At 37.6% G+C, this 26,970-nt stretch overlaps 1 protein-coding gene across 5 annotated transcripts in view; it reads left to right on the top strand.

Annotated features, from left to right (window-relative positions):
- BANK1 (B cell scaffold protein with ankyrin repeats 1) overlaps positions 1–26,970 on the top strand; it is a 313,509-nt gene that overhangs the window by 101,843 nt on the left and 184,696 nt on the right. For all 5 annotated transcript variants that reach the window (XM_087434645.1, XM_087434643.1, XM_087434644.1 and 2 more), the window contains exon 6: positions 13,309–13,414. In XM_087434645.1, coding sequence (XP_087290771.1) covers positions 13,309–13,414 — 106 coding nt within the window. The remainder of the gene's footprint in view (positions 1–13,308; positions 13,415–26,970) is intronic.

Raw genomic sequence — 26,970 nt, forward strand, 5'->3', positions numbered from 1 at the left:
CTGATTTTGGGCTTGGTTTGTTCTTCTTTTTCCAGTTCCTTTAGGTGCATTGTTAGATTGTTTATTTGAGATTTTTCTTGTTTGTTGAGATAGGCCTGTATCGCTATAAACTTCCCTCTTAGAACCGCTTTTGCTGTATCCCATAAATTCTGGCATGTCGTATTTTCATTTTCATTTGTTTCCAGGTATTTTTTGATTTCTTCTTTGATTTCTTCGTTAACCCAGTCGTTGTTCAGTAGCATTTTGTTTAATCTCCACGTATTTGTGGCTTTTCTGGTTTTCTTCCTATAGTTGATTTCTAGTTTCATACGGTTGTGGTCAGAAAAGATGCTTGGTATTATTTCAATCTTCTTAAATTTATGGAGACTTGTTTTGTGGCCTAATATGTGATCAATCCTGGAGAATGTTCCATGTGCATTTGAAAAGAACGTGTATTCTTCTGTTTTTGGATGGAATGCTCTGTATATATCTACTAGGTCCATCTGTTCTAGTGTGTCGTTTAAGGCCAATGTTTCCTTATTGATCTTCTGTTTGGATGATCTATCCGTTGGTGTAAGTGGAGTGTTAAAGTCCCCTACTATTATTGTGTTACTGTCTATTTCTGTTTTTATGTCTGTTAATAATTGCTTTATATATTTAGGTGCACCTACATTTGGTGTGTAGCTATTTACAAGTGTTATATTCTCTTGTTGGATTGTTCCCTTGATCATTATGTAATGCCCTTGTTTGTCTCTTTTTACAGTTTTTGTTTTAAAGTCTATTTTGTCTGATATGAGTACTGCTACCCCAGCTTTCTTTTCATTGCCATTTGCGTGGAGTATCTTTTTCCATCCCTTCACTTTCAGTTTGTGAGTGTCTTTAGGTCTGAAGTGTGTCTCTTGTATTCAGCATATATATGGGTCTTGTTTTTTTATCCAGTCAGCCACCCTATGCCTTTTAATTGGAGCATTTAGTCCCTTGACATTTAAAGTAGCTATTGATAAGTATGTACTTACTGCCATTTTTTAACTTTTTTTTTTCTCTCAGTGTTTTAGTAGTCCTTCTCTGTTCCTTTCTTCTTCTATACAGAATTGATAGTCACTTTAGTTTGAGCTTTCTGAAAGCTGTACTCTTTAACTCCCCTCTTCCCTCCTTTTATGTTTTTGATATCATATCTAACCTCTTTTTTGTGCATTTGTATCCATTACGTTCTTATCATGGAAATAGATAATTTTTACTATTTGTGGTCTTCTCTTTTCCCCTTAAATCAGTCCCTTTAACATTTCTTGTAGCACTGGTTTCTTGGTGACAAACTCCTTTAATTTTTGCTTGTCTGGGAAAATTTTGATCTCTCCTTCCATTTTGAATGATAACCTTGCTGGGTAGAGTATTCTTGGCTGTAAGTTTTTTCCTTTTAGCACTTTAAATATATCATGCCATTCTCTTCTAGCCTGTAAGATTTCTGCTGAGAAGTCAGCTGATAGCCTTATGGGGTTTCCTTTGTATGTAACTTGACATTCTCTTGCAGCTTTTAGAATTCTCTCTTTATCTTTAATTCTGGACATTTTGATTATGATGTGTCTTGGTGTGGGCCTCTTTGGGTTTATCTTGTTTGGGGCTCTCTATGCTTCCTGTACCTGGATATCTGTTTCCTTCCTTAGGTTAGGGAAGTTTTCATCTATTATTTCTTGAAATAGATTCTCTGCCCCCTTGTCTCGCTCTACTCCTTCCGGGACACCTATAACACGGATGTTAGTGTGCTTGATGTTGTCCCAGAGTTCCCTTAGACTGTCCTCACTCTTTTTAATTCTTTTCTCTTTTACCTGTTCACCTTGGGTAATTTCTTCTAGTCTTTCGTCCAGCTCACAGATCCGTTCTTCTGTATCCTCTACTCTGCTTTTGAGTCCCTCTAGTGAATTTTTCATTTCCAGTATTGTATTCTTCATTTCTGATTGGTTCTTTTTTATATCTTCCATTTCTTTGTTGACATTCTCACTGAGTTTATCTATTCTTCTCCCCAGATCAGTGAGCATCCTTAACACTCTTTGAGCTCTCTGTCAGGTAGGTTGCTCATTTCTGTTTCACTTAGTTCCTTTTCTGGGGTTTTGTCCTGTTCCCTTACTTGGAATGTATTCCTTTGCCTCCTCATTTTGCCTCTTTCCCTGTGCTTGTGTCTACGTATTAGGTAGGTCAGGTACATCTCCTGCTCTTGGATAGGTGACCTTATGTAAGTGATGCCTTAGGAGGCTTCCAGTGTGCTTCCCTCAGTTCTCAGTGTTCCAGGGGTGACCTCTATGTGTGCTACGTGTGTCCTTCTGTTGTGGCCTGTTTGCTCTCCCTGTAGGCACCCAGGGAGGCCAAGTTATGCTCTTGGCCAGCTGTTGTAACGCTCAGCTGCTTGTAGTTGTTGTGGGCCCTTCAGTCTCTTTATCAGGTGTGGGGAGCCCCAGCACAGTTGGCTGCAAGTTCTAATACCACATTTGTGTTGCAGTGTTTCTTTTAAGTGAGTAGGCCACCAGCGTGGCAGGTTGTTAGGCTCAGGGCTTTACAATTGCTGTAAGCCTCTCGTCTATTAGGTCTCTTGTCAGCTCTCTGAGGATTGCAGCTGGGTAGGGCCGGCCTCAGGCACAGGGGCACCCAATTGTTTCAGGCTTTGGAAGGTGGGACAAGCCCCCTCTGTGGGTCTTGAGAAGCACAAGTCTTCTGCAGCTGACAAGCCCTGCCACCCACAGGTCCACACACACAGTCAACACAGTCCTGCCCCATGTGCGCGCCCTGACCTCCCCAAGTGGACCCAGTCTCTCCACGGCGGGAGCCCCACACACTCCGCCACCACCCCACACTCTCCACCTGCTCCTTGTGCACGCCCTGCCCCACTGAAGTGGGCTGAGTTGCCAGGCTGCAGAGAATCCAGTCACCAATCTATGCAGGCCCACAAGTTGCCTGAGGGCTTGTTGTTGGGTGGGGCCAGTGTCTAGGGTGGGCTGTCTGCCCTGGCTGAGCTGGATTAAATCGGTGCTCTAGTGGGCTAGACCTGGGCTAGCAGGCCCCAGAGAGAACTCCAATGGCGTCTGTGTCAGCATGCCCACACCGGGCCACAACAATGGCCACTGCCAATGTCCCAGTCCCTGGAGAGGTCTCACCCCTCACCGAGATGCACTCAGGGCCTATTAGGTGAGTCTCTTTTCACCACAGCACTGTGCACCTTTCTTTCTGGTGATTTTAGGATGCTTTCTGAAACGGGGGAGTTTGCGCGGGGGCCCTTTGAGAGCCGGTTTTAGTTTCTTTGTGAACCAGCTTTTCTGGGGGTACTCCCCAATGTTTTAGTAGCAGGCAAAGTCAGATATTATGCCACTCGTCTCGATTGTGCTGGGTCCACAAAATGCCCACAGCAGGGGCGCTCCCCGGTTCAGGGCCCCGCGCCTCCAGGGAGGCTGCAGACCTGTGAGCTGCTCCCGGGCGCCCATGAGAGGCTGGGGCTTGTGAAGGCAGCGTTTTTCCTCTCCAGAAGGGAGTCTCTGCCTCTTCCACCTCAATTAGGATTGTCTGTTGTTGCAGGAGTTCCTCGTATCCAGTTTTCAGTTCTGTCTCAGGGGTAATTTTTCCACGAGTAGTTGTAAATTGGCTGTGTCCACTGGACGAGGTGAGTTCAGAGTCTGCCTACGCCGCCATCTTGACTTCCCCCTACAAGGAACATTTTTAAACCATCCAGAAAACAAAGCACAGGTCAAACACAGTTAATGTTTCTTCATAGCTATATTCATAACAAGAAAATAAGACAAAATTAGAGAATCTACCTCTGATAGGAGCAAACCCAAATCATCAATAACCCGTTGGAACTTAGAAGACTGAAAAAGTCTTTGTAGCAAAAATATGCTTGTTTGTATTTTTTAAAAGTCATTATGCATTCTTGTGGTACTCTTTACTAATAACAGTTATAGTATTGACACTAATAGCAGTTTATACTAACAACAGTTATAGTATCAACAATAAGATAAAGAAATAAAGTGGATATGTAATTTGGGAACTCTAAATTGTATTCAGCATTCATGAATTATGCTTCTACAGTAAACTGTATCAAGACACAAGGAAATGAAGTAAAAGAAATCTTTGATAAGGAAAATTCAACTTCTAAGAATTCCGCGCCCCCGCCAAGAGGTCAGCCATTTAGTCTCATCAACCTAACAAATATACTTCAGTTAGTCTCGGGTCTCTCCTAGTGAATCCAATGGACATTTTATCCATTAAGTTTTCCACCAACCTTAAGTGACCCACCTCTCAGAGGCTCTTTTCTGGCAGACACTGGCTTCCTGCTGGCACAGGCCCAGCTCATTGTCAGAACTCAGATTATTGGACTTGTGGCTGAATTAGTGCTGCTTCCGACTGAGGTAGAAAGAGCAGGGCAAAGAAGGGAAGGGCAACAAGGGAAAAAATCAAATGATTGTAAAACGATGAGACCAATTCTATTGTCTAGCTGGCAAACTAGTGCCTAAAACAACCCCAAAGAATAATTACAAAAATTTTCAGGAAATCATGGCATCATTTAGAGAAGGCTTTTTTGAAAGACATTTCTTTGAATATGTTGTTGTGTATTTGTTGTAAAACTTCTGTCTTAGGCCAACCCTGGTGGCCTAGTGGTTAAGTTTGGAGCGCTACGCTTCGGCGACCTGGGTTCAGTTCCCGGGTGCAGGCCTACACCGCTCATTTGTCAGTGGGCATGCTGTGGTGGCGGCTCACATACGAAAAAAAAAAGAGGTAGATTGGCAGCAGATGCTAGCTCAGGGAGAATCTTCCTCAGCAAAAAAAAAAGAAAAAGAAAAACACAAAACTTCTGTCTTATTATTTAACAGTAAGTTGTTACAAAATGATTGCTAAAGGGAGGTAAGGGTAAGGAAAGACTTGGTTCTTATGACTGCTCTAATGCCCACAATAGAAAAACCTTCGGTTTTTTGTTTGTTTTATCATTAATGTCATTAAATATCTCCATTAATAGTCTGTTCAAGTTTGGTCAAATTAAGGCTTTGAGATTTTTTGACATTACATTCCGGGGGGCAAATTGAAGAATTCAGCACAATGAAGCTTCAATTAAGCTTCTAGAAGAGTGTTTTTTTTTTTTTAAATCTTTATCAGATTGCCTTTAAATCAATTATGATGTTTATGCATTTTGCGTGATCAATGGAGACGGCAGAAACTGCTAGTTGTCGCCCAGTGTTTATTTTCTTTTCTTACGTGATGATAATTTCATCTGGGCCTGTGGTTTCCCAGGTGCAGGCTGCACTTCCTGACCCCCGTGGAGCTAGGTGTGGCCGTGTGACGAGCTGAGGGCCAGTGGCGTGTCAGTGGGAGTGACACACGCACATTTCTGAGCATGTCCTTGAAAGAAGGGTAAAATCAGGCTCTCCCACTTACTGACTTTTTTCTTTGACTGGTTGCCATGCCAACAAGGGAGGGACAGATGAACCATCTAGGACCATGGAGACAAAGTGTAGCAGCAAAATGAAATAGAGCGTGGATCCCCTCATCAGGAAGCCACCACATCAGCCCTGCACAGCCTAATTGCAGGCTTTTCTATTACACTTATTTTATATAGGTTTCTATCTTGTTTAAGCCACTGGCATTTTGAGTCCCAGTACTACACTAGCAAAACCTACATTCTAATTAATTTAAAAGACATGTGTTATTTAATTCAAGAATTTAGAAAGAAAAAACAAACTAATTTATTTGTTCAGTTGATACAAAAGCTGGTTTGGAAAACGAAGTCTCCTCATTGATAGACTTGTGCATTTTTCTGAATCACGGTGATTACATTTCACCGTGTTATATCTCAGAGCCCACATCATAGTAGGTAGAGAAGAGGGAATTAACATTTACTGGAGATTTTACATATTTACTCATCTAAACACCTTAGTAATTTTGTCAATTAAATATTATTCAGGTCTGTAGCTAGTGAGTCCTGGAGCAGGCATTCCAGCACAAGTTTCTCGTATCTCAAAACATATTTCCTTCTGGTTTTATTATCACTTTCAAGGTATTTCAAGAGAACCTACAACTATATGAATACCAAATCAATAAGAAATATAAAACCTTTGAGGGAAGTCTTTAAGTGCATTGAATTTTATATTCTTATATTTATTTTTGCATATGTAATCACAGACATGTTGACATTTTAATGACTGACTCACTGAGAACTTAGAAAAATTAATTTGACAAATGAAAATCTCTCTTTTGTCTTATCCCTATTAACTTATTTAGATATTCTTTTAAATTAACTGCTCAGAGATGAATTCTCATAAAGTCAAAAAAAAGAAAAAGGCTTTGTATAACCCTAGGAAGTATTTGCTTTGCTGGTTTACCTATCATTTTCTTCACAAGCTGCAGTAGGAAATTTTGTTTAAGATATGTTATGTAAACCGTTTATCAAATTCCCCTTTAAATGGCTGTTTTGGCTCGCTTTCACAGCACACATTATGAACAATGGAACAAATGAAGTGACCTTTCTTTCTTTTACTAGTGAACCTTAAACAAGCATAGCAATTTGTTATAATAGAAAGAACAAGATGTTTTCAGCTCAACCATTGACTTTCCTTTGAAATATCTGAAGGTAAAGAGTAAAATGCAGCAGCTATGTAGTGGGTTTTGTCTCCTATTATGAACGTTCCACAGCCCTCTTGGGGTTATTTCACTGAAACTATTTCTCTTGCTAATCAAGATTCTTTATTAGTAGTCTTTCTCTAACAGATTTTTAAAATTACCTTAATGTTCTGTGGCCAACTTCATAGGTGTCCTCACCGAAAGTCAGAGCTTACAGCTCCTTTTTCTTGTCTGCCTCTGCTGCTGAAGCTGGGAAAGCCAGATTCTCCCATTTTAAACCACTCGTGCGACTAGAGGTGGTCATGTGAGACAGTTTTAGACAGTGAGGCACAAGGGGACATCTTTGGAGATTTTGTTTTTCTGGTTAGAAAAAGAAAAAGAATAGACCTGGTTGGCAACAGCCACTTTCCCCCTTCCCCTCTCCATGTATGCCCCTTTTCTCCTGCTTTCTGGCTAAATATGATGTTTGGAACTGCAGTGTCCATCATGAAACCTGGGACCATAATTTATTCTTTACTCAGATACTATTTCAGATTTTATTCTTCCCTCCATGACTAAAGTGTAGTATTAAATGCAGTGTGTTTAGAATGTGAAGGCGTAAGTTAAAATTCTTGTTCTAAAAAGAACAAAGCTGGAGGTATCACACTCTCTGATTTCAAAATATACTACAAAGCTATCGTAATCAAAACAGCATGGTACTGGCACAAAAACAGATACACAGATCAATGGAACAGAATCGATAGCCCAGAAATAAACCCACACATCTATAGACAGTTAATCTTCAACAAAGGAGCTAAGAACATACAGTGGAGAAAGGAAAGTCTCTTCAACAAATGGCATTGAGAAAACTGGATAGCCACATGCAAAAGAATGAAAATAGACCATTATCTTACACCATGCACAACAATTAACTCAAAATGGATTAAAGACTTGAATGTAAGACCTGAAACCATGAAACTTCTAGAAGAAAACATAGGCAGTATGCTCTTTGACATCCTCCTTAGCAGCATATTTTCAAGTACCATGTCTGACAGGGCAAGGGAAACAATAGAAAAACTAAACAAATGGGAGTACATCAAACTGAAAAGCTTCTGCACAGCAAAGGAAACCATCAACAAAACAAAATGACAACCTAATAATAGGGAGAAGATATTTGCAAACCATATATCTGATAAGGGGTTAATCTCCAAGATATATAAAGAACACATCCATCTCAGCAACAAAAAAACTAACAACCTGATTGAAAATAGGCAAAAGATCGGAACAGACATTTCTCCAAAGAAGATATACAGATGGCCAACGGGCACATGAAAAGATGTTCAACATCACTAATTATTAGGGAAATGCAAATCAAAACTACAATGAGATATCACCTCACTCCTGTCAGAATGGCTATAATTAACAAGACAAGAAATAACAAGTGTTGGCGAGGATGTGGAGAGAAGGGAACTCTCATACACTGCTGGTGGGAGTGCAAACTGGTGCAGCCACTATGGAAAACAGTATGGAGATTCCTCAAAAAATTAAGAATAGAACTACAATGTGATCCAGCTAGGTATTTATTTGTTCCACTGCTGGGTATTTATCCAAAGAACATGAAAACACAAATGTATAGAGATATATGCACCCCTGTGTTCACTGCAGCATTATTCACAATAGCCAAGAAGAATGGATAAAGAAGATTTGATATATATACACAATGGAATACTACTCAGCCATAAAAAGGGATGAAATCTTGCCATTTGTGACAACATTGGTGGACCTTGAGAGTATTATGCTAAGAAAAATAAGTCAGAGGGAGAAAGTCAAATACTGTATGATCTCACTCATAAATAGAAGATAAAAACAACAACAAGCAATCACATAGAGATAGAGATTGGATTGGTGGTTACCAAAGGGGATGTGGGGAGGGAGGAGGGCGAAAGGGGTGATTAGGCACATGTGTGTGGTGATGGATTTTAATTAGTCTTTGACTGGTGAACATAATGTAGTCTACACAGAAATTGAAATACAACGATGTACTCCTGAAATTTATATAATGTTATAAACCAATGTTACCTCAATAAAAAGTAAATCTACCTCCAAAAAAAAAAATAATTAGTGTATTTAGACCATTTACACTTAATGTAACCATTGATACGTTAGGGCTTTATTGTGACATTTTATTTTTTGTTTTTAGTTTGCTCTCTGCTTTTCATTTCCCTGGGGTTTTGCCCTTTGTTTTCTTTCCTTTCTTTCTTTAAGAAAACTTACACATTTTTCTAGATTTCTATTTTGATTTATCTCTGGTCTTTTGAGTACATCTTTTTACACGTCTTTTTTAGTGGTTTAGTGGTTGCTCTGGATGTTGTTATATATATGTAATTTATGACACTCTGCCTGTGTCCTCATTTTACCAGTTTGAGTGAGGTATAGAAATTTACCTCCTTTTCCCCCTCCCTCATTTATGATACAAATGTCTTAACTATTTCCTCTGCATACATTTAGAACCACGTTGGACAGTTTTGTAATGTTTGCTTCAACCATCAAACATTGTTTAGAAAACTCAAGAGGAGAAGGAAAGCCTGTGGTGTTGACTGTATGTTTTACTTGCTGTGTTCTTTCTTCCCTCCTCATGTCCCAAGTGTCCTTCCTTTATCATATCCTTACTTTATAGAGAACTTCCTTTATCCATTATTTTAGGGTACATCTGCTGGCAGCAAATTCCCTAAGTTTTCCTTCATGTGGGAATGTCTTGATTTCCCCTTCATTCCTGAAGGATGTTTTTGCTGAGCGTAAGATTCTTGGCTAACAGTTCTTTTCTTTTAGCACGTGAGAAATATTGTGCCACTTCTTTCTGGCCTTCATGATTACTACTGTGTTGCTAATTATTTTTAACCTATAGGTAAGATTTTATTTCTCGCTCATTTCTTTCAAAATTTTTTTGTCTTTAATTTTCAGAATTATAATTATGATGTCTTTTAGCATGTAGTTCTTTGGGTTTATCTTGTTTGTGGTTTGCTCAGTGTAAGTTTGTCTCTTGCTAAATTGAGGAGGTTTTCAGCCATTATTTTTTTGCATACTTTTTCATTCCCATGCTCTTTCACCTCTCCTCCTGGGACTCTGATCAGATGAATGTTACATTTTTTGTTATGGTGTCACAGGTCCCTAACACTTTGTTTATTTTTTTTCAGTCTATTTTTTCTCTGTTGTTAAGATGGAGTAATTTTCACTGTTATATCTTCGATGTCACTGATTGTTTCCTCTGTACTTTTCATTCTGCTGTTGAGCCCACCACTGAGGTTTTATTTTGATCATTGTATTTTTTAGTTCTAAAATTTCCATTTGATTCTTGTTCATACCTTCTCTTTCTTTGCCAAGACTTTCTATTTTCTTGCTGAGGCTCTCTATTTTTTTTAATTTATTTCAAGAATTATTGTAATTGCTTGTTGAAGCATTTTTATCATGACTGTTTTAAAATCTTTGTCAGATAATTCTAAAATCTTTGTCATCTTGGTGTTGGCATTTATTTATTATCTATTTTCATTCAGTTAGAGATCTTCCTGGTTCTTGGTATAACAATTGGTTCTCTATTGAAACTGGACACTTTAGTTGTATTTAGGAAGAGGAGAAGGAGAAAGTACAACTACTCCATCTTCCCAATAGTGGAAGTCCATATCTCAACAGGTCTTTTAAAACAGATATTTTATATGTTTTTTCTCTTTTAGAAAGAAATATTCATTTTAATAAAGTTGTTTGTGAGGAATAAATATAAATATATATAACATCTTCAGATTCAAACAGACTTGTGATTTATAAATATGTATACAAATGATTTTTTAAAGTGTGTTCATTAATCCTACATGGCACTGAAAGAACTCTCCTGGGAAAAGTTATATATTTACTTCATATGTACAGAGTGTTGTTATTTTATAATTATTTCTCTATTTCATAGCTTTTTTATTTTCTGCTTTTTTTTCAATATTTGCAATAGATAGATATAGATCTATGTCTAAACATACATGTCTATGCATATATGTTTATATTATGTACATATATTTAATTTTTCCTATAACCAAATAATAATATCAATAAAATGTTATCATTTTATTCTACTCTTAATTTTACATCAATTTGCTCATTAGTAACTAAAATCTTAGGATGGTTGGGAATGTTGCTGAACAGATATTAAACTCAATTTTAATTTTTCTATTTGAACAACAATTGTATCAATCTCATTAAGTATTCTTTGGGTTGTACAATTTATTTCAAGGAGAGGAAAATTTATGACATTTTCAAATTCCAATGCCAGTGTTTAGAAAAGATGCTTGTTTGTGTCCTTGAAAGATGATTTTAAAAGAAGCATAGCTGCTCAAATCAGATTTTTCTAGTTAGGATATCTTCTGGGGAGAAATCCTTTTGGGATTATTTTTAGTAGCCATTTCTGTGATTTTTTACATCTTTGTTTTGTGTTCTATGCCATTTATTTACATTCAAGCTTAATACTAGTAATATGATTATGAAATTAAAAATAGAAGTGATTCAACTAATTATGGTAGGCTAGAATATTAAAAAGCATCTATATTCTTTCCTAATTAATTAAATCTTTGTCTACATGGTGAGGTTTTTTTCCTCCTGATTCTAAAAACACTGCTACTGTGCTTTTAAGATTCAATGATGTAAGCTGTGGCGTTCTCATGTTGAAGCGCCAGGGTGTCTCTGTCTGAGAAACAGTGCTTCTCAGATTCCTAGTGGGAACTCTTGCTCTTTTGAGTTCTTATCTACGTCTCGGAATCTCAGAGCTGGAAGGAATCCCAGAGATTATCTTATGCCTAACTTATACGTGAGCATAGAAACTCTATCACGCACCAGTCTCCACCCACTCAATCTTATATACTTTTGGAAAGAAATAGTAGATTTATCTCCTTATGTAAAAATACCAATGACTAGTAATAGCCCATGCAGAACTCTCATGGCCGTTGACACAAATTTTGAAGAAAATTTATAAACTAATGTTATGATTTTCATGTTTTCCTAATTCCTTTCATCAGCTCATATAGCTAAAACATATTCGTTTTGAGCTTTAGTATAAAGATAGTACAAATATATTGCCAATAGTGTTTTGCTCCACAACTCCTATCAAAGAATTCCTGAAAAGAGTAATTATTACTAATATAAAATTATCGCATCTTTATTTATAGAATAGGTTCCATTCAGTATCAATATTCAACCACATAAGCAATCATAATCATGCTGAAACTTAAATAAACTTAATTTAATCCACACAGTAAACGTTTCCATGTTAAGCATTATAGGTCTTAAACAACTCATTGTTCCTTACAGGATGAATTAGAAACTTTTTATCAGAGATACAAGGCACTTTTTTAAGTGCCCACTTCCTTCTTTTCTCTCATGCTTCTGCGGTCTTAAGGAAATTTCTAAAGTCCTTAACCAGGCCCTGTTTTGTGATACCCCCATGACTATGTACAATTTGTTCCTTTAGTCCAGAATGCTCCTTTTATGCATGGCAATCTCAGCTTAGGTCATCTCCTCCATAAAGCCTTTCCTGAGTATTTCTTGCTCTGTGGAACCGAGCCGCCTCTCTTTCGCCCGCACTGCCCCTGTCCCGTAGAGACTTTCTGTCGCACCTAGAACTCAGTTCACTGCCTGCGGGTAATGACAGGACTGTGAATTTCTTGAAGGCAGAGCTTGTTGTCGCACCTCCCCTCCCTTTTATTATTTTTAATATTTCAGAGCTAAGAGTTTCACCTGGTCCATAGCATTAAGTAGATCAGTGTTGGGTTTTGCTCCGTACTGCATAGCTATAGGTTGAGAAAAGGACTTTCATCCCCTCTCCCCACTTCCAAGCAGAACTTCAGAAAGTCCAGAGAGGCCTGAACCACTTTTTCATTTGAGGCACCCAGATTACTGAAAAATTTAAGAAATTGCACAACAAAAATATATATAGTTTCAATCCAGGCACTTAAATTCTGTGACTATATGTTGGGAATATGTCTAATTTTATTTGGAAATCATTTCAAAAGTCTTAATTAGGACCTTCTGTTCCGCAGTTCTCTCTCCACCACATGGCTTTGTGATTGGCCTACCTCCTCAGCGACAATCGTCAAGTCAACTTAGTCCCAGCCACAGCTTCACAAAACACGGTTTTAAAAGAATGCTGGTCTTTGTAGTAGGTTATGCCACCGTAGTAGAGCACTTGGCTTCTGCATGACTCCTCCCCAAATGCTCCGATTAGTGAAGTGGGGTAGACATGGAGCTATTCTATATCTGCAGGGAAAAAATAGGCCAAGACGAATGTTCTCCCTCACTTTGACACAGAAATAAAATAATCTATTTAAGACTCTCTCATTTCTAACCCTTAAATTGAATAATCAGACTCATCATTCTATTATTTCATTTATTAAAATGTAACGTGTATTTTAACAGAATTTATTATTGAAACAAATTTCAGTCTTATCACTGACCTGCTGTGTTGCTCTTTTAAAATTAGTGGGTATTTAAGTAAAGTTACTCATCTAAGAGCAAAGACTTTTATTTCTTGTGTCTATTTTTCTATTATTTTAATAATTGGCTTTTCGACAAGCCCCTGTTTCGTATCAGTCTTTCAAAAAAGGCATCAGTATTATTAAAGATTACCCAGTATTTATTCCAGTTAATAATTTTTTATTATATCGCACTAAGATGAGTTTCTATGTAAATAATTGAACTAAGAAAAATTTTTTTTTCATTTGCAAACAGAATGACATTGGTGAACTTGATGATATTCTCACATCCATATTCAAACACGAAATACCACATTATGAGTTCCGAGCTCTCCAAACTGAAATCTACCCTCCAGAAGAATGTGAGTATTTTCCAACTGCATCAATTATTCTTTATGTCATATTTCACTGTATGTAACTAGTATTTAATAAAAATTATAGCCAAGAATATAGCTAGCTGCATTGCTGATTAAATGTTTTAGACTATTCTCATCCCCTGGTGAGAACTAGCACAAATGTCTAGAGGTCCATTCAGTATTTTTTTTAATCACAGGCCCTAAAAATGTGAATAAGTTTTGAAATCAGCAAACCTACTTCCTGATTGCTATTCTAAAGAATTGCTCGGACAAGTACATTTATGATGGATGTTGTTCATCATAGCATAATTACCAAAAGTGGAAATAATCTTCCAAATATAGGTAATTGATTAAATAAATTTTGTACATCCATTAATGCAATCTTCATAAATAAATTTTATTATAAATTGATTTGCTGGCTGGATCGATGCTTTGACATAAACTTAACTGAATAAAAGCAAGATACGCAGCAGTAGAGTGTGATCCTCTGTTTAAAAAAGTACTTATGTTTAATGGCATATATGTTTACATATGTAAATTGGTGGTTTGGACAGACATGCACCTGTTAACAGTTGTTATATTTGGGTTGTGCAATTTCAGGGATCATATTTCTTTTTCCTTTTTACTTAATCTGTGTTTTCTACAATGACTATGTATTATTTGTATCATAAAAAGAAAAATATATATAAATACCAAGAAAAGTATATGTAGAGGCTACTATAAGAAAAATCCTACTTATAAATGTTATCATGAGCTCAGTAGTGTTTTTTCAAAATTGTTTGTTCCTGCATAATTTGTTGACACACTATTTATAATTCACTTATTATGGCCAAACACAATGATAGAGATGTAATGGTGAGTAAGACAGGCACGGAGCTAAAGAATATGAGAGGTTTACTGTAGGAATACTGTAGGATAGGGAGCAGAGGCTTTTTCTGTAGTTTCTGTGTTATTTGAAGCAGTTTTATCATCAGGCTGACAGGCCTCAGGGCAGCAGTAAGAAGAGAACAGGAGTCTTAAGGCACAGCTGATTGTCACTCACCTAGATATGTGAGAACCTTTATTGTGTATGGTGAGGTTATGTTATGGGGAAAGGCCAACGATAGGCTAGTTTTGAATAAGTAATCTTGTGAGATTAGTGAAAACTTATTTTTATTTCCCGTATACGTTTTAACAATATATAATTCACTTACAAAAGTTAGACATTAGGGCCGGCCCCGTGGCTTAGTGGTTAAGTGCGTGCACTCTGCTACTGGTGGCCCGGGTTCGGATCCTGGGCGCACACCCACGCACCACTCCTCTGGCCATGCTGAGGCCGTGTCCCACATACAGCAACTAGAAGGGTGTGCAACTATGACATACAACTATCTACTGGGGCTTTGGGGGGAAAAAAGGAGGAGGATTGGAAATAGATGTTAGCTCAGGGCCCGTCTTCCTCACCAAAAAAAAAAAAAAAAACCCCAAAGTTAGACATTAGATTTGGATAGAAAAGGAGAATGACATGATTCCTTATTTAGGACACTTACCCTTTAATTGGGTAAACAAGATAGTGTATATGTTATAGTGGAAACAAACGACGTGCTCCACTTGGTGGCACTGAGGATATTGACAATAGAACTTCAGAGAAAAGCTATATTGTTTTTTAGGATGTGCTTCATGAAAGAGAGAAGAGTTTACCTAGATCTTCAATGAGGTGTCCCAGTGAGAAAAGAGAAGGAAACAGATTGTAGGTGAGAGAAAGTGCGTGCAAAGGTATGAGGATGGAATGATAACAGAGTTTTCACAAATTCCCTTAGCAACATATTTGTTTAGGTGTGTGGAATGAGAATGGTGTGTTTGGAGGGGATAGAGTGGTTTTGGTCTCTCAGTTTTATAGGTAAAGAATTCTGGTTCAGTTTCAAAGTGCTTCTCAGTGTCTTGTTTAGGTTGTAGAATAAGAATTTTAGAATTGAAAAGGATGGACTAGCTTTGGCCCCTTATTTTTATAGAAAAAGAATTCTGGATGGGTTAAATCAGAGCCCCTGATAATGTGGATCTGATTCAGTAGGTCTGGGGCACAGTGAAGCTTCTGCTTGTCTAACCAGCTCCCGGGTGAAGCTGCTAGTCCCCAGACCTGTCACTGAGTATCAAGGGGTCAGAGCAGGGCTTCTCCAACTTGGTGCAGATTATCATTAGCTGCAGAGCTTTGACAACATCCCGTGCCTAAGTCATACACCCCCGATTAATGAAGATTAGTCATACACCCCGATTAATCTGGGGGTGGGTCCCAGCAATCAGTGCTTTATAGTTTCCCAGGTGATTCTGACGGCAGCCAAGTGTATCAGCCCATAATTGCTGCAATGTATTACGGACCTGCAAAATAACTCATCTTCATACTGATCTTTCACAGAGAGAAAATATTCTTCTCTAATGCAAAAAAGAAAAATCTCTTTACAAAGATTAGAAAGTTAGTAGCATATGCAAGTTTTGAACGATTACTAGAATTTAATGATGATTCTGTGTTTGAAAAAGATTTTTATAAAAACATTACATTTTAAAAAAGAAACTAAAAATGGAAAGTTCAATATAATCTAGGTAATTCATTCGGAAACCTTATTGGTAGGTGTTGCTAGATGAAGATGCTACTAAATCTACAACAGAAGCAAACAACCCTCATAACATTAGGCTCTAATTCCTAGTGGAAGTACAAAATAACACAATGGAAATTACATAATAAAAATATGCAAGATAGACATGAATATGACTGAACTCACGTTTTGCTTGCCTCCTTGACCCTATAATCTTGGATTAATGTCAGTTTCAAAATAGCTGGTCTTTAAGACTTTGCCCCTGCATTTTCATTATTTTCAAGTTGAGTTGATGATAAGGTTTGAGATGCCGTATACATAAAGTGGAATTAACTGAGGGAGAGAGTTTAGGAAAGAAATGGTAGGTTGTTGAGGAATTTCTGTGGAAACACCACTAGAAGTATTCTTCGAGGTAAGTTCAGCAGACAGTGATCAGCTGGAATTCCAGGTGTCTATCCCTGAGGACAGTTCTCCAGTTATTTGGTGAAATGTTTTATTTATTAAACATTTATTACTGATTACTCTGTATTTTAGCTGAAATAAATTGGAGGTTAGGACATTGTGAGGGGAGGTAGTCACAAGGAATTAACAAAGTGTACCTTGAGTATTGACTGCCCCAACGATGAGCCGTAGGATCACCCACAGATACCTACAGGTCTTTAAAAGTGTGAAGCTCAATGCTGGATTAGTCAAAACTGTTTATCTTCTTAATGCCTCATCCTCTTTTTTTTTCCAAGTTGTTTTTGGTAAAGTCTGGATTTATTCCCTGTCAATTCATTTATAATAAGTAAAATGCTATTCCATGCCGTTATGTCTTGGTCATTTTCACTCCTGTCTAGCTGATGAATTTCCTCATTTTGACCTTTTTTTCCCCCTAGGCAAGCAAAGTTGCGGGTGGGGGGCAGTTTGCAAAGATAAGATAGAAAGTGTACAAGAAATCAAATGTGGTTTAAGGTTGTCTTACCTTGTAATGCTTCCTTATTGATTTAAAAATAACATTTTCCATTGATAAGAATTTTTCATAGAAAAAAATTCTCCCTGGGAGTAGAATAATAAAAGGTTTCCAAATAAACTTGATATATTAATGTAATGTAGGGCTTTTGAACACAACAGTCATAGAAATAATTCATGAACAACTTTCTAGTGTGTGAATCATCAGGGACTGTGAAATCAATATAGGGAATTTTAACAGGCAGTTTTTTACTGATATATAAGATAGTAGAATAGAAAGTATCAGAGGGGATCCCTTAAAGTCAGAGTAAGTATCATTTTGCACAACTCCCGTTTTGGTGGTAGATGTTTATAGAAACACACCTGGTCTGGGCCACCGTGAAATCAGTTTGAATGCCACTGACTTGGTGTGGTGGTGAGGCAGAACAGCACACCTGGCCAAACGCAATTGCTTGATCCCCTCTGTAGCTCTCCCCTAGTCTGAGCTTCAAGCCATCCTCTGCAGAGTCTCATGAATTTTACTACAGCAGGTCCGTGACTTTCCCTAACTTCTCTTCAGAACTCTTCCAAAGGCTGGGCATTGCACAGAATCTCCTGTCATGGATAGGAAAAAATGAATAGATTAGCTTGTGTTTAAGAGGCTGCAGTCGCTGGCTCAATCACTGTAAGTGGCAGTTAGTTTAGCACAAAGGAACCTAGGTTACTTTGGATCAGATTATTTACCTTCACGCAGAAAGGAGAACTGGCTTAGTAAAGCCCATGTCAATTTCTAGAAAAGCATGTCAAAGCATATGTCCATTTACAAGTAGCAATCTCTTCACCTGCAAGAAGATGCATATGATCACCAGTGATGTGTGAAAGCATTAATTCAGCATATTATCTCCTAATGTGTTTATGAAATGTGGAGCATGTAACTAGATATTCAGCACATATATAGTAGTCACTGTAGCTCTGAGATTTATCTTGGACTTGCCATATATTTAGGTTCACAGAAAATAGCTCATTTGCTGAGCAGGAGATAACTGTCATATTGAGTTGTCTCTTTTTATATCATCAAATAATTTAAACATGCAGAACAATATAGAGGACAACATAAGCAACACCCTCATACCCATCACTTAGCTTTGCCAAATCTTAAACTTTTGTTACATTTGCTTCAGATCTTTTATTTTTGAGAAATAAGACATTACAGATCTAAAGAGGAGAATTGGCATGGATGTTAGCTCAGGGCTGATCTTCCTCACACACACAAAAAAATCCAATTAAAAACATTACAGATCTAGTTGAATTTCTCTGTTTTCCTCTGTGATTCCACACACTTGAAAAGGAACCATACTTTAATTAAATTTCTTGATGATCATTCTTGGGCAGTTCTTCATCCTTTTACTACATACGTTTGTATCCATAATTCATGTATACTCTTTTGTAATTTTGTAAATATCACACTTTTTTCCTTCAACTTACTATTTTAGCCCACTATTAATTTTTTATACTTATATATGTGTAGATCTAGGTCATTCATTTGAAATATTCTATAGCGTTGTGTTGTTTGATGAACAACATTCATCGTGAACATTCTTGCATATGAATTCCTATGTATATGTGTGCTAATTTTTCAGGAGATATAATTACTTATAGAATTTATGAGTTAAACAGGTATGTACTTATTCTACAGTGCTAGATATTTTCAAATTTCTTTGGAAAATATTTTTACCAATTTATAATTTCACCAGCAGTATTGTGCCATTGCTCCACATCTTTTCTATGTTAAGAATTGTGAGGCAATTTATTTTTGCCAATCTGACAGGTGTGAAGTGGTATCTTTCTCTTTAATTAATATGTTCATTACAAATATAGTTAAGCATCTTTTCTTCTGTTATTTACAATTTCATTTTTCTTTGGTGAATTTCCATTTAATAGTCTTCATTTATTTCTGTTGGGTATTTTTTTGTTATTGAGTTTTGGGAGCTTTTTCTTTATATGTATATTCTAGATCATAACCATTTGCCAGTTTTATACATTGTAAATATCTGCTTAATAGGTGGCTTGTCTTTTAATTTTTATGGTATTCTATGTAGACATATAATTAAATTCGTAGTGAAACTTGATATCTATTAAAGCTGATCCTCACCTCATTCTTTAAATTATTTTTGTTTTTCTTCTTCTTTTATTAGTCCTATGATATTCAGGATCAGTTTGTCAAATTCCATGAAAAACTCTAATAAAATTGAAATAAAATTATAGATTAATTTGGTTAAAACTGCCATTTGTATTATACTTAACTCTTTCTGACCATAGCATGAAACTTTATTTATTTGGGCCTTTTTATGTCTTTCAAAGAATGTTATATGTTTATAAAATTCTTGAAAACTTTTGTTAGATTTATTTCTAGTTATTTTATGGTTTGTTAACACCAAAAATCTTATTTTAAAATTATATTTATAAATTATTTTTGATTGCTCCTTTCCTTCATACCTATGGGACTGAGCTGTGTGTCTTATAATGTATCATAGTTTTACATGGAAAGAGGAGTTTTCACAAGTGAAGAATTACTAATCTTGCTCCCTGAAGAGAAAATTAGGAACAGATAGAATCAACATCAAGGATATTTTACAAAAAATAGATTTTAATGTTTCCCAAAATATGAATTTTGCAAAGTGTGTAGTTGTATGGACTTTTTTTGTTTTCATTTCAAACCATCTGAAAAGAAAATCTGAAGCAATGAAGAAATCAATGTAAAAGAAAGAAAATGGTCAAGATTATTCCTCATTCTGGGATGAGAAGTAATAGATGGTAGGAAAAAAAGGTACTCATGTGAACTCAGTTCACCTTTGTGACAAACACATCATCGTTAAGTAAATACACTAAATTAGGCACAGATTTACTTGTAACACATTATCAAATCTTGTAACGATAGTGTTAAGTTGGAGATTTGACATGTAAATTGAATGTAAAATTATGGATTTTCCACTTCCTTTTTTTGATCACACAACCTACATGTACAGTTTTTCATTTCTCCTACCAAGGATATTTTTAGCATATTCTCAAGTTAATTTCATGAACTGATGGTTCAATTTGTATCAAATAACAATAAAATAAAACAACTACTTTGAATCCTTCAAAATGGTTTTTCACTTGAATAACCCAAAAAAGAGCTATTTCTTCAGTATTATACCACTGTTATTCACTTTTACAGTGTTTCTTCAAAGACTCTTTATTTCTCCAGGTGTGAAGTTTGAAAAGTTATGCTTTTAAACCTCATAACTGTGGTTGGAGAATGTAAAAAGTCGGCAAAACAAGGAAGGCTAGAAGGGAGGAAGGAAGGAAGGGAGGGAGGGAGGAAGGAAGGAAGGGTTGAGGGAGGGAGGGAGAGAGAGAGGGAGGAAGGAAGGAAAGAAGGAAGTAACTAAGGTTGATACCAGGGCCAGAATTTGACCTTTCCCATGCTTGAATTATTCCCCAGACAAGGAAGCACCTGTGGCCCTGAGTCCGCAGGGTGCATGGAAAAACAAAACAATATGTCTTGCAGAATCAAAGAAACCTCCCCGGCCTGAGGATGCGCTGTAACACTGTGGGCATAGGCAATGTGCTGTCCTGAGTCCAACTAGCATTTATGAATGGTCAGCCCTTCTCCACATTTCAATAATATTCATAATTCCTTCTCATTCTGCTGATTTCCATTTCCACAACGACACACATTTTGTAATAATTGAGGACTCTGTAATTATAGAGAAAAAGGTGAGCCTGCAAATGTCATATTTTCTCCCAATTAAGTGAACTTTGATCTAAAAAATTCTATTAAGCAATCATATTTGTTCATTCATGTTACAAGTGTAAACAAAGTGCCAGACACTCTTCTAGGTACTCCAGACACAGGTGGCCCTAAAAGAAAAGTCTGTCTCCATGGAGCTTTTATTTTAGTGAGGGCAACAGAATAAACAATTCAACAACAACAACAAAATAAACAGTATTATTTCAAATAGTGATACTGGTTATGAGAAAGATAAAACAAGGTGAGAGGACAGAGAGTTGGGAGGTGATGAGAAGCCATGCAAAGATTTTAAACATGGTTTGGTGTCATCTAATTTACATTAAAAAAATATTATCTTGCTGCTTTTCGGAGAACAGATTATAGGTGTGGAAGCGTGGAAGCAGGGACACCAGATGGGAGGCCATTCTGGTAGTCTCGGGGGAGGCATGATGGTGGCTCTCACCTGCTGGTAGCAGTGGAGGTGGTGACACTTGCTCTTACTTGGTAGATATTTGAAAGTAAAGATGTGGGGCTTGCTGACAGATTGTCAGAAGCCCAGGAAGGAGGTCATACATAGTATTCACAGCCATGGTCTAGATGAGGTCATTCTATAGCAAGCGTAGTTCAGAGCGAAGGTCTGCGTCCTGAGCAATGCAATATTTAGAGGCCTGGAAGAGACATTGCTATACAAGCAGAAGGAGAAGGAACACGCACTGAAGTAGGAGTGTAGTGTGTTGAGAGCCAAGTGAAGAAAATGTTTCCGAGAGAAGGAGGTAATCAACCATGTCATATTCCATTGCAGTGAGTAGCAGTGGAAAAATGCCCCCAAATAATTTGTGATTTACAAAACCATTCATTAATGCCAAAAATGTCCCCCAGTGGATCCAGATATTCTCCAAATCTTTGCACCAAGAATATCATGGAGATCTTTCGGTTATCCTGAAAGTCTATATTAATAGATAGTGTCTATAAAGTAAATACTGGAAAGATAAAGAATTGTAGTTCTGATTAACTATGCCAAGACCCCCAAAATTCTGCAAAATATCTAAAAGTAATTGGAAATGCAGTCTGATTCAAAGAATGCAAGATGTTAACAAGTGAAAAAGAGTGCTATCCAGAAGAAACAGAGACGAGAATTGTGTCAAGTTTCAATTAACTGCCCCTTGGGCGCATTTTCCATTGTAGTAACCTAAATTTCATTTGGTATATTACCCTTTCCCCATTTTAAGCATCTCTGAAGTTGAAGACTGAATGAGATATACAGATATTGGGATAAAGTGTGAATAGGAGCCTACAGGACAAATTATGAAGAGGGCAGTGCAAAATACAAGGGGCAGGATAGCAGATGAGTAAAACAAAAATGGAACAGTTTGGGTTGAGAACCCAAAGTATACAGCAACAGCCGGGTTAACAGCAGGTAATAATGAGCAAGTGAGGCTTGAGAGCTGAAGCGGTTGGCTGCATTGTCTCCAGCTACTTTCATACCATTTCTATCCAGCTGAGAACCAGTTTCTGACTTGGGTCATCCCAGAAGCCAGAAAGGTAAACTGGAAAGGTGCGAGTTGCATACTTTCAGAAGAAATTCTTGACAGTAATGGAAATCTGGGAAATAAGCATGACTCCCACCCATGCTATCTGACTGATTATAAGGAATTATATCCTCCGTGATCATTATCTACAGAATCCAAGTGGAGACTACTTCTGTAAGAATATCAAGTATGACGTCTGGTTGAAATACTGTTTCTAACAATGCTTTATTTCTTGAAGTGCTGTAAGATTGTGTATATCTCTAAGAAATAAATTAAGATAAATATCTTGTAGCACGCAACTTTCTCCTCTATTCTAGCCTTTTCCATTGACTAGACATAAGAAGATGTTTTTTAAATATGTAAACCATAACAGAAAAGAGAAACTTGTAGAGAAACTGAATAGACTGGAGAGAAAGTTTACTCAAGACATACTTTGTATGCTTTGCAGTTTTATTTAGTTCTTTATGAGGTTAACCTCAATTTTCTTAGCTATCCACTCTTGCTTAATTATTCGAACCAAGCCCCATCCTTTCTTGTATTTATTACTTTTGCTCTGAAACTTTAGTGAACAGCAGAATCACTGGGAAGGTTTGTTAAAATTCAGATTGCTGGGTATCACTCAGAATTTCTGACACAGCAGATCTGGGATGGGCCCAAGAATTTTCCATTTCTCACTAATTCCTAGATGATGCTGATGCTACTGGCCTGAGATTCACCAATGAGAACCACTGGGTGAACACAGCAGTAACAGGTGGTGCCGTTGATATATGTACATAAATAAAATTGATGTGAATAAAATTAAAGTCAAGATAGTGGATTTTTTTTTATTCCATCACTTCATGTCCCAGGATTAAAATCATGGGTGCAGAATAAAGTAGTCTTAGAGTGATTGTTTATCCCAAAAATGTATTTTTTGTGTATCATTATTAAAAACAAAACAAAAAACTTCATGAATTCTTAGAAGTTGAACACACTCTGCTTTGTACTAGGTACTCTCCTAGATACTGAGAGATGGTAGAAGAATGAAAGAGAAGTAAAACACAACCCACACATTCAGAGGCCACCCAAGACAAAGGGAGAGAAAACAAAATCACAAAAATAAGTGCCACCGATATAATGTGGCTTCCACTGATAAGAGCCAACACATTTTACATACTCTATGTCAAGATCTATTCTAAGCACTTTCTGTACTTTAACTCATTTAATTCCTTACAACAGTCCCGAGGTAGGTACTGTTTTAATCTCCACTTTACAGCTGAGGCATTGAGAGTTGATATCACTTGCCCAGATCATGGCAGAGCCAGGATGTGGATCCAAGCAGCCCAGCCAAGGTGACCACAGTATCAGCCACTCGACCACTGCAGCCCTGTACACTGCAATGAGCAGTAGCTCCCAGGTGCTGTGGGAACCCGGAGAAAGAGGGGCAGTCAGAAGAAGCTTCCCAGGGAGATGATCTTAAATTTAGAGGAAAGGCTATGAATTATTTCTGCTAAATTATTTAAAATTACTACTTTAATGAATAATTTATAGAGGGAAGTTTGAAATTATCTCAGATGCTCTTTATGTTATTTTTTGCAATCCTAGAAACATAGTGATTTTTGTTTCATAGTGCATAATTTCCTTCAAATCACCCATTTTGCCTCTATGGGCAAATACTATCCTTTAGGAAGGAGCTCTGTCTGTTTTGTTCGTAGATTCATTCCCAGTGCCTAGAAGAATTTCTAGCACTCAATAAATATTTATTACATTAATTAACTTGTTAATGGCAACAAAGTTAACCATAGACTAAAAGCAATAAGACCCTGGTCAGAAATAGGTATAGACAAGTAATATTGAGCTCCCAAAGCAAGAGCACTTCTTTGTAGGAATATAAGGCAGCTATTTATAGTGTTGTTATGTTATCTTTCCTTTTCTTTTCTGCCTCTTATCCATGGCATTTGCCATTAGCAGAATGAAAAATTGGCATATGAGCCTTCTGAATGTGCTGCACTGGACTGCGCTCAAATAAACAAGACATATATGTTCATCTTCTGGGCCGACACAAAAAATATAGGTTTTTCAGGGTCAACAACAATAAGCATCTGTAAGTTTATCATGGGGTTACGAAAAAAAACCATAAATACTATCCGTTAGTATCTTATAACAGGAAATATCTCATTCATTTTATTAAGGAAACATGGCCTCAAGTACACACACACACACACACACACACACTCACTCTCTCTCTCTCTCTCTGGAAATGGCTTTTTCGTTAATGAATTGAATAAATTACTACTTCATAAGTTAAGAAACTCCCCCTACTTTTGCAGCTGTTGTGCAGTAGTGATCCTCAAACCTAGAGTTTCTGTCCTCTGAAACTCTTGACAGGTCCAGAACCTCCCCATACCATCCTATTGCTAACCCACTCCCCAAACACCTCCTTCTATGTCCTAAAGGGACTCATTTGCTCTCTGGATTCTGCCATTACTAAATAGTTACAGAGGACTTTGGAGTGTCACTGTAGGTTTAAAGACTCATAGCATTACTCCAAGAAGGATAGAAACTCAAAGATATAGAACTTGTTTTTGTGTCTTATTCCTATAGGTTACGGTTTACCAAAACCACCACAGTTGTTTTCCTCACTGAATTAGTCAAGGTTCTCCAGAGAAACAGAACTAGTAGGACGTATTGAGAGAGAGACAAGGAGAGATTTACTTTAAGGAATTGGCTCACCAGATTGGGGGCGGGGGCTGGCAATTCTGAAACCTGCAGGGCAGGCCAGCAAACAGGAAATTCCAGCAGAAGTTGATGTTGCAGCTTTGAGTCCAAAGGCAGTCTGGAGAGAGAATTCCTTCCTCTTTGGTGAACCTTAGTCTTTTTTCCTAGAGCCTTTAGCTGATTGGATGAGCTCACCCACACTATGGAGAGCAATCTGCTTTACTCAAGTCTACTCAATTATATAACAGTAAATCCAATTAGACATCTGTATCTTTGAGTAGAGCATATTGGTTATAAACTTAGCTCCTGTGTCATTAAACTTTGATAATCACCATAGAACACTTGTTTTGGAAGAGGAAGTATTCTGAAATAGGGCCTCAAACAAAGTTTTTTTTGCCATTTACAATAATGTATTCACAGATCCTGGGATTAGGATGAGACTCTCTTTAGGCAGCAATTATTAGGGTGACTACGCTAAGCAAGAGATGTTAACCCAAAAGGCACTCTCATGAAACAGGAAGGTGGTAATAGCTCTACAATTCAGCATGTCTTAACGCTGTGAGCAATATCTGGTTTGATTTGCTGTTATATAATTGTACTGCCAGCAGCCACTCCATCAACACCCACACCTGTACTTCTCCGTGGCAGTAATCTTTGTCACCTTCTCTAATTAATAGTCTCTCTCTCCTACCTTGTAACTTTGTAGCCATGACCTGAATGTTATCTTCAATATAGCTCTTTCCTTCAGAGCCCACACAATCCATCAAGTCCTATTAACTTTTCTTTTGAAATGTCGACGAATCTCTCCTCTCTTGTCCATTTTCACTGCCACCACTCTAACTCAGACCATCAGTTATCTCTCTTTCCTCCTGAAAAATCTCCTAGCAGGTTTCTCTAATGTGTTTCACCTTTCTTTCCAATCCATTCTACACTTAGGTGCCTCCCTAATCGTTCTCATATTCCATTTTCATTCTGTCCCCATATTACATAGGATGGTGCTCCCAGAGGCATCTTAAGCTCTACCCAGTCCCTTTATTGCCCAAAAAACTGCCCAGATTTTCCTTCTTGCCTTAGTTCATTTTTATTATCAAAATTATATAATATTTTTTAAAGAACAAATCAGGTGCTCGAGACTATAAGAAGCCCTGAAACAATGCTGAATATTCCTTACTGAGGAAATCGAGCGTCCTTGCCTGACATGTTGGTTTACTGCTTGGTGGCGCACATTCCTTGGCTTTCCATGTGAGGCTCATGCAAAGGCCAGGGGGTTGCTCTCTACCTGTAAGACATGGCCTCGTGGTGGAGTGGCCTGCCGTCTGATCCCACCGCAGCCCATCTGGTCTTACACTCTTGTTCCAGGTTTCCTGGCTCTTTCTTGGCTCTTCCCTGGCTTCTCTCTAGGTTCTTGATTCTTTTGCCGTCAAGATTTAGCAGAGACAAAGTTTGTAACTTTCAGAAGGTATTTTTTAAGTGAACACAGGACAATAGAATACAATTACACATGTATAGAAATAAAGTTTCTAGAGATTTCTTATTTAACCAGAGGTCAGCCACAGATTGTCTGGGCTGCTTAAACGTGGAGCAGCCCCACTCTTTTTATTACCTCCTCACTGTCTGACTTTGATAGTGGAAAGTGGATAATAAACCTATTCAAATGCTGTGGGATTTAATTTTAGTTGGTGCCAATTCCAAGAACTGCTAATAAGAATGGCATGTCCTCCTTGCTTCCTAACATTACCTCCAGACATGGACTGCAAGCTCCCGGGCTGTTCATTGTGGCCTCATGGGCTGCTTCAGTCTTAATCTGCATGTTGCTTTATTTCCCCCTGGCTATTCCTGTCCCACAGCCCTGGATAAAAAGGCATTTTACAGTATGTCCCCAAATTCTCCTCCTCTGGGACAAAACTGTCTTGCACCCACCTGTCTCTTCCATGTTCCGCTGCTCTGCTATTACTCACTTGATACCAGGTGGCTAACCTCCCTACTTCTCAACTCCGTTCATTGGCCATCACATTTCCTTCCCTTTCTCTTCCTTCTTCCACTTTTCCTCCTTCTCTTCCTCTTATT

This window comes from Ceratotherium simum, chromosome 8 (assembly GCF_057802395.1).
Source record: "Ceratotherium simum simum isolate JZ-2026a chromosome 8, ASM5780239v1, whole genome shotgun sequence".
Classification (NCBI taxonomy): Eukaryota; Metazoa; Chordata; class Mammalia; order Perissodactyla; family Rhinocerotidae; genus Ceratotherium; species Ceratotherium simum.